We start from the raw sequence: 10,879 nt of genomic DNA, 5'->3' as shown, positions 1-10,879 counted from the left end.
ACAATTTCAAGCGCAAGAATGCGCATGGGTAAGGAGCTCACAAGTTTGTAGCGAGCTTCGCAAACTTGCCCAGGGGCGGCCCATGCACCCGATGTGTTGACGGGGACAGCTCTTGCTGAGGCACTTGGCTTTGCAGACTTCAGGCAATGCAGACATCTAGAACTCCGTACGCGTTCTCGAAAGAGGGAGGGTGTCCCTGGCGGAAGGGACATCAAGAGGCGACGACCCCGTTGGCGGTGAGGTGCCGCGGAGACCCACCTGCGCAGGGCCGCAGGGTCTGGGATCTCTGAATGGCAGGCTGAGGATGAAGGCAAGTGGCGAAGGGAAGGGGCGGCGTCGGCGGGCGGCTCGGCTAGCGGCCGGGGGCGGGGCGGGAGGGCCCGGGAGGCGCACGGAGTGGGGGTGGTAAGGGTGGGGGGCGGACCCGGCGCTGCGGACGCTGCTGGCCCGCCGGCTCACACTTGGTCGCGCTGCGGAGCAGGCATGGGAGCCGCGCGCGTCCTCCTCCGAGCGCCCACACCTGTCTGAGCAGCACACGGGCCAGCCCGGGCGGGCTGCTCCACGCGGGTGAGTGCAGTGCGGGGACCCGGTGTCGCCCGCTGAGTGCGGAGGACCCAGGCGTGTGCCGAAGCCGGACAAAGGGCCGGGTGCGCGCGGGGTGGGGTGGCTGCGGGCTGCAGGGGGGGGGACAGCGGGAGGGGGAACTGGAGCCCTGGTCCCGGCCTCCGCACTGGCTCTAGGCTGGAATGAGAGCCCGAAAGAGCCCCCAGGGACACACACTCTGTAGGGCATAAGGATTCACGCAGTGTCACTTGTAAAGTGGGTGGGGAAAGTAGCCTTTGAAACTGCCGTCTTGGATGCGGGGTGCTGTGTGAGAGTCGAATGGAGCCTTGTCTGGCAAGTCGTCCTCGGACTGGTCAGGGCAGGCTCTCTTCACGAACACACACCGCCACCTCTACCACTTGCTTTCCGTGAGCTCTGCATATACCGTATCTGATTCCATCACGCTCTGAGCATTAATTTTTAACCGGACACGTGATTATGAACACACCTTAACAAGCAAGAGAAAGTCAGCAAACATGGGTTGGAAACAGGCTTTGGCTCTGAGCGATGGCTTAGTGCAGCGCGCTAAACCTAGAAAATGCTGCCTGAACTTATCAACAGTTGTGGGAAGCAAATATTGCTTCAGCCTGTAGCCATTTATCACAAATCGTTAACTCTGAAATAACAGCTTTTTCTTCCCCCTGGAACTTTTAAAAGAGGAAGACTTGTTTAGATGAAGCAATGCCACCCCCCTCCTGAAGTGGGGCTGACTCTCCCCACCTCCTCCCTCAGAGCATCTCTTGAGAAAAGCCTCTGATAAAAATCCTGTTTATTTTATTGCCCACTGGGTGACACCCAGGAGAATTCAGAAACAGCCTGCGAGTGGTGGAAAGCTCCAGGCTATTCAGTAGCTCAGTTAGAATAGGAATTGTTTCTCCCAGCTCTTGAAAGTGAACTTGAGGGGTCCTAGCGGACTCCTTAGGGATAGGTAGGTCGATACTAGAATAGACTCACCAGGCCCCTGTGGGAAGAGTTGAGTTTATAGTTAAAAGTTAACTGTGGCCAAAACCCCTATCACAAATTAATATCGGGATGTTCTTAGACATTGTGTCAAGAGTATACTTGGGCAGGAGAACATTTAAAAGAACTATTAACCGTCTTCCAAGGAATCTCTTAGGAGTTAGGTACAGTAGTGCATGCCCCTGAATCCCAACACTTAGGAGGCTGGGGAAGGAGGATGGTGAAATTGTGGCTAGCGGGAGTTACACTGTGAACATTTTTTTTTTTTAAGAGTCTCTTAGGACTAGATTGGAGGTGGGATGAAGGGACTGAAGATCTCACAGAGGCACTACATTCATTTCCTCCTGAGTGGTACACCATGTGCATATGAACAAATCCTTCACTTGTATTTTTTCCACTGTTATAAAGTCAGTAAGTAACTTATGCTGTCTCTGAACTGGGAAGAAAGCAGTTTTCCAAGGTAATTAATATGGATCTCATTTCTGTCTCACTGACGACGATTCAGGTAGACAGTGAATGAATATAGGTGTGTTTTTCTGCCTGTAGCACAAATGCCAAAGTGCCCATTAGTGTGTCTGAGAACATTGTTGGCCCAGGTCTGCAGAGTTTAATAGTCTCAGGTTCTCCTGAGCATCTCTCCCATGGATGCTTTAGGAGCCAATGTACCAGGCATTATTCATGCGTAATTCCAAATGACTCCAGAGAGTTTGTTTCTCACGGTCTCACCACTTGACAGCTCTATGCACTCTGTTCCTGCTCTGCTTCAAGGTTGTCTTGGGATCACTAGGGTGGTTTCTTTGCCTAAAACCTGATAGGGAAGAAGTTAAACTCTGTATGACAGAGAGATTGTGTTTGAGCTGCCAGGCTTCCTAAATTTCCTCCAGTTCCCCTCCAAGACCATCATTCTCAAACTCTCATGTGATTAGGTCTGTTTTGCTCTAATGGGTTATGTGGCTCTGGAAAGTGAGAGCGAACCTGGCTTCAGTGTATTCACAGAGCTTTGTTCATCTTTAGGCATTTGCTTTGGGAATTAGCAGAGCCACATTGTTCAGTGTCCCTGACTACAGATCTCGTGGAGGACCCTTTGTCATCCTTCCAAATGGTGCCTAGAGTGAGCACTTTTATGTACTTTCTTATCTTTTATTGAGGTCACAGGAATTCATACCTTGTATAGGAGAGAATGGATTTCTGAAAAAAAAATTAGGCTTTCTCTTGGAACACTTGTTTGCTTATAGGAGTTAAATCAGTCTCTCAAACACTGCTCCCTTGAGGAGAACTGTGTTGTTGCAGTTTTTAAGACTACTGTGTGGAGAATCAGAAAAGGCAATCCCAGTAAATGATTATTATCACTGGCACATTTGGTAATGTGCAAAGTCCCTCCACCATAAAATTATTGTAGGGCTTATGAAGTATGTTTATTTATAACATATATTTATACTTTAGTGTAAAACTTTTGAGACATCAGACAGCTAGACAGTGGCTAATATTGCAACCTGGAGGCAGGGAGTGTGTAGCCCTCTTGTGAGTCAGATACCCAGAGCTGGGAAAAAAATGCAGTTTCTGCATTACTAAACATGGTGAAAAAATATTTGTTCACCTTGCTTTTCCATTCTGCTTTGCCATTAGGTGAAGTAATGCATAAAAACATTTAATTGGAAAGCTTAGAAGATAATTTATGTGTATGAGGATTCTGTATCCTGAAAAGATTCACTCTTAGAGATGGAATGTGATAGACCTAACATTTTTTTTTTGGTCCAGAATTAGCTATATGGAAGATAAGGTTTGGAAAACTTTATTCCTTTAAAAAAGTTGGTTTTCCAAACAGCTCTACAAAAACAAGACAATCCACTTTTAAACATTAGAGGATTTAAAGTTAAATAGCCCATGTATCATGTCTCCAGCTATGGGGTTAGGATTGTGTGTGTTAAATCTGTTTGTTTACATCCCGGATTGTCTATGTATAAATCAATTTAGAGGTGCATAGCACATGCTTACTTTGAGTTTGTGATACTATAAACAATATAGTGAGCTGAGAAATTAATGCAAAGCTACTTACTTCATTTTAAAGCATCCTGGTTGTTATTTGCTGTCTTATGTCTCAGAAATCAACTCAGCCAATAACAACTGTCAGGGTGGGGTGTCCATGTCTCAGAAGTGATCCTCAGTGGCAGTAGGATTGTTTCTCTCTTACTTTTTCTTTGGAACTTTCCAAAGCATCCTCCAGACTCAGTCATCCCTCCACTGGGTTCTTAGAAGCCATCCCTGATAGATTCCTTTGTGCTTTTGTTTGCTTGTTTGTTTGGCAGTTTGAGCATGGAGGTTTTAACTCCCAATGAAGTAACAGATGAATGTGGTACATTTTCCTTCCCCCACTCCAGCTTCCATAAACAACATAGTCCCTGACCTGTCTGGACATTTTTGATCCTAAAAAAAAAAAAAAAAAAAAAAAAAAAAAAAATGCAAGTAGAGAATCCTGGACTTGCAAGAACCGGTGAAAGTGATTCCCTGACTTGGGTTGCTATTCAGAACAGTTTTCTAATCCATGTTAAGTAAAGTATGATGACACAGAAAGTAACTTTGGATGCTTACATCCTTAATAACCAGATGCCAGTGAAAGTCGATGAGGGCTTTACATCCAGCTTGACCAATCAGTTGCTCACCAGATATTCCAAATCAATTTGGAATAATGACCTGCACCAGTTTCTTGACGTCCGTATTCCTTTCTATGTTTGGATTAGAGCTTTAACTTTCAGAGGCACATACAAACCATAGGGAAAATATAAAATGAAGATCGTCAGGGTGAAGTCTTAGTTCCACAACAACACTGGGAACTTACAAAGCCTTGTTTCAAGCGAAGAGAAAATAGTGCTTCCAAAGCAACCCCCAATTTGATCTTACACAAAGAAAGCTGTGCTCTGCCCTAAGTAGATAGCAATCTTTCCCATAGATGGCCGACTTCTCCCTGACTCCTGGCTACTTGATGAGAACTTAAGTTGTTAGGAATCTGAATTGGTAATAGCCTATCATTTAGTAGATCCCTCAGCATTATTCCATTTGTAAGTGATCTCCAAAGTTCTCGGCATGCAGTCATTTACTGTTTTGCCAAGGAGTAAATTTGACCCTCTATACTGAGAGCTATCAGGACAAGAGCCAAGCTGACTGACTACCCAGCACCCACCCACCAAGGAATACTGGGTACCCCTCCATGCAGTACCACACACATGACTGGTTTCTTTTGCAAACAGGCTGAGGGAGGATGTCATGTTGGCACTTGTGAAATAGAGCATACTTTGGGACCCTAGAAAATATTCTTTAAATAAATAAGGATTTGCTGTACAGGCAAAGCACTTAGAAAAAGGGTTTAACTTTGCACGAGAGGAGGATTAATTCATTAAAGCAAAGTTCCTCGGTGGATTTTTAAAAATGTGTTTGCAGGAGTTTCTGAGTCTCTCCTGCCTTTCTCTTCCCCGATACCTTGTCATTAAACCATTTAGGTAAATGGATAAAGCTAAAGACAATTAGCATCACAACTTTGGTACAGTTGATAATTCAGACTCTATAAATTATGTACGTGTTTCAGATTTGGAATTCAAAGTTTCATGTGCTCATATTAGCATAGCTTAACTCTCTCGTTCTTCTTGTGCACTGAAAGTATCATATGTATCTTGTTAAGTATAGCATGGTGCTGTCTCATTTCCTACTCTCTCCCACACAGTCATACATTAAAAACAGGGACCCTTGACAGCTTGGGCCTCTGGATTCTGTATCTTAGATAAAATGAAACAAAACTTGGTGCATTAGGCTTAGCAGACTTAACATTCTCCACATCAGTCATGGGAAGAGGGATAGTTAGTTAGGTTGCAGCCTAAGAGGGAAACACCTGATTTCTTTAGTAGATCACATTTGACAGGGATTCTGATGTGAATGGGGAGGCTAGTCGAGGCAGGAATAACCATAGCACAAAGGCTATTCTAATCCAAAATGAGCTTGAGCTGGGTCCTCAGCCAGTAGGTGGGAATACTCAGGCAGAGAGCATGCCCCACAGAGCTCTCAGTGTTACAACACCACCACATTGCTCAGCCCTCCATTGCGGGGTGGACTCTGTTAGCATCTTCCCTGGTCCACGTTGAAGTATTAGTCCTGACATTAGCATCCCCAACAAGCACATACAAATACACATGTGCTCGTATCCATGCACCCCATGATTTCAAGGATGCAAGAAAACAGCTTACTGTATTTCCTCCCCAAGTACTGAAGTACTCCCAAAGTACCCAGGATTTTTCCTATTTACAAAGATGAAGGGAAGTAGAATTTTAAGGAGTTAGGAAATGGCGAAGAATTGGATTTTTTTTAAGGATCTCATTTCTTCATTTCTTCATTCCTGTTATCCCTCACAGAAGTAGATTTCAAGGGAGTGGGGCAAAAGAGGTAGCAGAGATGATGGAACACATTTTAGTGTGCGGGTATTGGGGATGTGGCTTGGCTTGCCCAGGTAGGCTAGGTTAGATCAATGAATAGAGTGTTTGGTCGTACATAAAGCAAACTCAAGGCACCCCGAAGTTGCCAGCCTGTCTGTACCCTACAAGAGGAAGCTAGTGAAAATAAGGAAATCACTGTTTGCTCTTGTTCCTGCTTTGTTCGCGGTGCTGGCCTCTTGAGAAATCCCCCTCCCATCCCATTCTGGGATGCCTGATTGTGAATGAATTACCCCACCCGCTGAGTCAGCTGAACCAGAGCCCAGTGATGCTTGAGCAACGGAGAGAGCACTTCCAACCCTCTTTGTTAGTGCTTTTCTCCAGGGATGATTGATCAAGGCTTTACATTTCTCTTTCAGGGTAAAATTTGTGCTCTTGCATTTAGTGCACACAGTGCTCCACAGGGGAGTTCTTACCTGCAGCCTCTGTCGTCTTCTCTGTCCACCCCTGGACATAATTCCTGAAGTGACTCACACTGTTTCACACCCCCGTGCACCTGCATAGACTGTTATTCATTCAAGGGTCCCCTTCTCTGTCTCTTCATCTATTTAATGCCTTTTCAACTTCACACCTCCCTCCGGGAAACCTTTCCTGTTCCACTTTGTCCCCGCACCTGACTTTCTACCCTCGGTCTGATCTACCCCATCATCTATGCATATCTGTCACTGGAAGTCACTATGCATCATTCAAAAAATGTGTTTTCTGAGCTACAACGCTCGTTTATTCTTCCAGTACCACAAGCATTCACCCAATGATCCTTTCAAATGCTAGCACAGGTCCAAAGTGAAGGCATTAGACAAGCAGAAAACATGGATACAGACACCTGAGTAAATAACCAACAGTAATAGTCATAAAGTTATTAGACTTAATACAGTGTTAAAGCTTCATATCTTTGACGATGATTCCTTTAGTATGCAGCATAATCCAAATGTCCACAATTTATTTATTCGTTTGCAAGTGTGGAGATGGTTGTTAAGGAGAGGACAGCTGGAGTTCAGCCATGCCCTAGAATATAAAACTTCAGTGGATCAGAATGAAATGTACCTATGTTCCCAAAGGTTGGAGCAAAGGCAATACCTAACATATTTCCCTCTAAATTCAAAGCAAAAATCTGCAAAATTCTCATACCATCTTCCTAATGCATGAGGTAGGAAAGATAAGATTCCTAGTAAGTATGACTCCACCTTTCCCAGATGCCTTTGCCACGCAGTAAAGTGTGTAATTTAGATTTACTATTCAAATAAGAATGTTGCCCAGAAAATTATGTAAGAACTTGCTGTGATAGGAATGAGAGAGCTAAGAAGGAAGAAAAAAAGGCCAGGGGGGTGGATGGGTAGTTAAATAGGAGGGAATAAGGTGTATAATCAAGTAGAAAGAAAGTTCAAAATCATGTAAAAATGAGAGCTGGCCATATGTTCACAGAGTAATGGTAACTATGTAGATGTAGCCCTGAAAGGATCCATGGTCTTTGCATCTTAAACATTAAGGGAAGGAACACCAAGCTTCATTTGGGGCTGAGGTGTGGGAATGATCCCAAGGTCAAGTCCTTACATGTAAGTGAGACCATTACCTGAGAAAGGCTCACAGTCTTAGAAACATGACCAGCATGCTGCTACCCTTTGCCAGGCTGCAGGAAATGAGCTGTAACTCTTGTCCTCCTGACTTCTTGTCTTTGTTTCTACAGCGGCTCTCAACATGGCGGGGATCCCAGGACTCTTCATCCTTCTCCTCCTGCTCTGTGTCTTCAGGGAGGTGAGTCCCTACAGTAGTCCATGGAAACCCACTTGGCCGGCTTACCGCCTCCCTGTCGTCTTGCCTCAGTCTACCCTCAACTTAGCCAAGCCAGACTTTGATGCCAAAGCCAAATTGGAGGTGTCCTCCTCATGTGGACCCCAGTGTCACAAGGGAACACCACTGCCCACCTATGAAGAGGCCAAGCAGTACCTTTCCTATGAAACCCTCTACGCCAATGGCAGCCGCACAGAGACTCAGGTGGGCATCTACATCCTCAGCAACGCCGAAAGCAGGGCGCGAAGTAGAGACTCCGAGGCCGCGGGAAAATCTCGTAGGAAGAGGCAGATTTATGGCTATGACGGCCGGTTTAGCATTTTCGGGAAGGACTTCCTGCTAAATTACCCTTTCTCAACGTCAGTGAAACTGTCTACGGGCTGCACCGGCACCCTGGTGGCCGAAAAGCACGTCCTTACTGCTGCACACTGCATACACGACGGGAAAACCTACGTGAAAGGGACGCAGAAACTCCGAGTGGGCTTCCTGAAGCCCAAGTATAAAGATGGTGGCAGAGGGGACAACAGCTCGAGCCCAACCATGCCTGACAAGATGAAATTTCAGTGGATCCGGGTGAAACGCACCCATGTGCCCAAGGGGTGGATCAAAGGCAACGCCAACGACATCGGCATGGATTATGACTACGCCCTTCTGGAACTCAAGAAACCCCACAAAAGGAAGTTCATGAAGATTGGGGTGAGCCCTCCGGCTAAGCAGCTCCCAGGGGGCAGGATCCACTTCTCTGGCTATGACAATGACCGGCCAGGCAATTTGGTGTACCGTTTCTGTGATGTCAAAGATGAGACCTACGACCTTCTCTACCAGCGATGTGATGCCCAGCCTGGGGCCAGTGGTTCAGGGGTCTACGTGAGGATGTGGAAGAGACCACAGCAGAAATGGGAAAGAAAAATTATTGGCATCTTTTCGGGCCACCAGTGGGTGGATATGAATGGCTCTCCACAGGATTTCAACGTGGCAGTCAGAATCACTCCCCTTAAATATGCGCAGATTTGCTACTGGATTAAAGGGAACTACTTGGATTGCAGGGAGGGTTGACCCGGCTGCTTCTTCCTGCCAGCACTCCAGGGTCCTTGGGCTCAAGTTGTAGGAGACACCAGCTTTTTATCATTGACTCTTGTACCTGTGTGTCATATAATATCTTTTACCCAACATTCTTCAAGTGGCAAAATGATTGGCTCCATTATTTGAAAACTGGTGTGTACGTCATAGTTTTTAAACGATCTGAAAACATACATTTGTACAGAGATTTCAAAATATTGATGTTTGGGGCAATAGGAATATTTGGCAATTAAGTTAAACTTTCAGTTTTTTTTGAGAACTCTTGTTTTTTTTTTTTTTTTTTTTTTTTTTTTTTTGTCATATCCAAGCTTGCTTCAAAAGTTTATATTAAATATGTGATATATGGAGGATTTGAATTCCTATGTTTGTATATGTATGTGTTTTCTTCGGAGAGTCATATATTAATATTTTTGTAATGTGTGGTTATAATGCATCTGGATGGTGACATCATAGCACTTCAATAGGCAATTATAATGTTTTTGATTCAACATTTACATAGTAGTCCTTGAAGAGAAACAATAATTTATTGGCTATATTGATACACATATAAAACTGTATCTTACAGTAAACAGAATTTCCATGCTGCTTTTAGTTTTGAAAATAAAACTTTCTCTTCTAAAACCCGTTGCTCTATTTTGTGGGAAGTCTGTATATGCCTCTGCAAACCTTGTCATTACACTAGAGTAGGCAAGATCATTTATCCCAATCCCTCCACTTAGCAAGATTTCAGTCACTTATCTGGGGCTAACAGTTTCTCGAAAGACAGTAAGTGGTGCCTAATTAGAACAGGCTGAATTGCTTCCCAGCTAAAGGGTTGTGGCCACAATAAAAAACAATCCTCGCATCTTACCCCCCAGAGTGCATCACATCTCACTGTTTATCATTTGGGTGGGTAATTTAAAAGGAATTTAATTCCTAAGAACAATGGATGCACTGCTCCCTGGGTGTCACAGCAGAATCACTGCTTGTTTGAAGCTGGGCATAGTCACACAGCCTAATCCAAAGTTAGCCCGCATAGTTTTCGACGTACTTCCAGAGAGCTGTGTATTTATTTATTTTTTTTTAATTTTCAGACTTTTCTTTTTCACTGTACTTATTTTATAGTTTTGAAAATGCTTGGAAGTTGCTATAAGAAGAACCAGTGTAGCTCTCTTTCCCCATCTTAAAAGGGGAATAGTCTAGGCTATCAGCACCTAAAGTCAGAAAACAATCGAAGACCGTTGGTGAGACGGCTCAGCAGGCAAAGGTACTTGCTGCCAAGCCTGACGGCCAGAGTTCAATTCCTGGAACCCACACAGAGGAAGGAGAGAACTGATCTCCACAGATGCATGGCAGCACACGAGTGCCTCCCCATAAATAAACAAAGGTAACTTAAAAATTGGAGGGCTGGGGGATGGCTAAGTAGCTAAGAGTGTTTGCTGTGGAAATGTGGATCCGAATTCAAATCTGCAGCACTCACATGAAAAGTGGAATGTAGACACACACACACACACACACACACACACACACACACACACACACACACACACACACACCCCTGCAATCCCAGTACTGTCAGGGGCAGAAAGAGGAGGGTTGTTGAGTCTCACTGTCTTCTGGCATAGCTCCAAGTTCAGTGAGGGCTTTGGTACAAAGGAATAAGGCAGAGGATGAATGAGCAGGACACTCGCTGTCCTCCTCTGGTCTCTACATATGCACAGAGGTGCAACACACACACACACACACACACACACACACACACACACACACACACACACTACATAAAATAAATTCAAACAATGGGGAGAACACAAAAACTAATCAGAATCGTATTCCAGTAAATGTTTGTGAATCACAGAATCACAGAACAAAAAGAAACGAGTGACGTGTTTTGTAGTTTTATCTTGTGCCTCTGAGCCTAAGCACTTCTCCCCAATTCTATCTGTGAGGAGAACAGTAATAGGAGGTAGATGTTTGTGGTGTCATATGCTGGG

General features: G+C 44.7%; 1 protein-coding gene across 2 annotated transcripts; it reads left to right on the top strand.

Annotated features, from left to right (window-relative positions):
* The first annotated feature begins 423 nt into the window (after positions 1-423).
* Positions 424-9,527, top strand: Prss23 (serine protease 23). Of its 2 annotated transcripts, XM_076546825.1 has the most exons (3): positions 454-567; positions 1,835-1,974; positions 7,723-9,527. In XM_076546825.1, exons 2-3 carry the CDS (start codon positions 1,863-1,865, stop codon positions 8,880-8,882), a joined length of 1,272 nt encoding a protein of 423 aa, XP_076402940.1. In that variant the 5' UTR covers positions 454-567; positions 1,835-1,862; the 3' UTR covers positions 8,883-9,527. The 2 variants fall into 2 exon arrangements, with proteins under 2 accessions (XP_042135027.2, XP_076402940.1); XM_042279093.2 differs by lacking the exon at positions 1,835-1,974 and having other exon boundaries at positions 424-567.
* Positions 9,528-10,879: the final 1,352 nt, after the last annotated feature.

The sequence above is a fragment of the Peromyscus maniculatus genome, chromosome 1, assembly GCF_049852395.1.
Source record: "Peromyscus maniculatus bairdii isolate BWxNUB_F1_BW_parent chromosome 1, HU_Pman_BW_mat_3.1, whole genome shotgun sequence".
Taxonomy (NCBI): domain Eukaryota; kingdom Metazoa; phylum Chordata; class Mammalia; order Rodentia; family Cricetidae; genus Peromyscus; species Peromyscus maniculatus.
This window is presented reverse-complemented; position numbering and strand designations above follow the sequence as displayed.

Bases quoted from the DNA above. Each gene is read 5' to 3' on its own strand.
- Prss23 (XM_076546825.1), top strand. From the start codon at position 1,863: ATGAAGGGACTGAAGATCTCACAGAGGCACTACATTCATTTCCTCCTG. The intron at 1,975-7,722 runs GTAAGTAACTTA...TTGTTTCTACAG, and splicing joins TTTCCACTGTTATAAAGTCA to CGGCTCTCAACATGGCGGGG.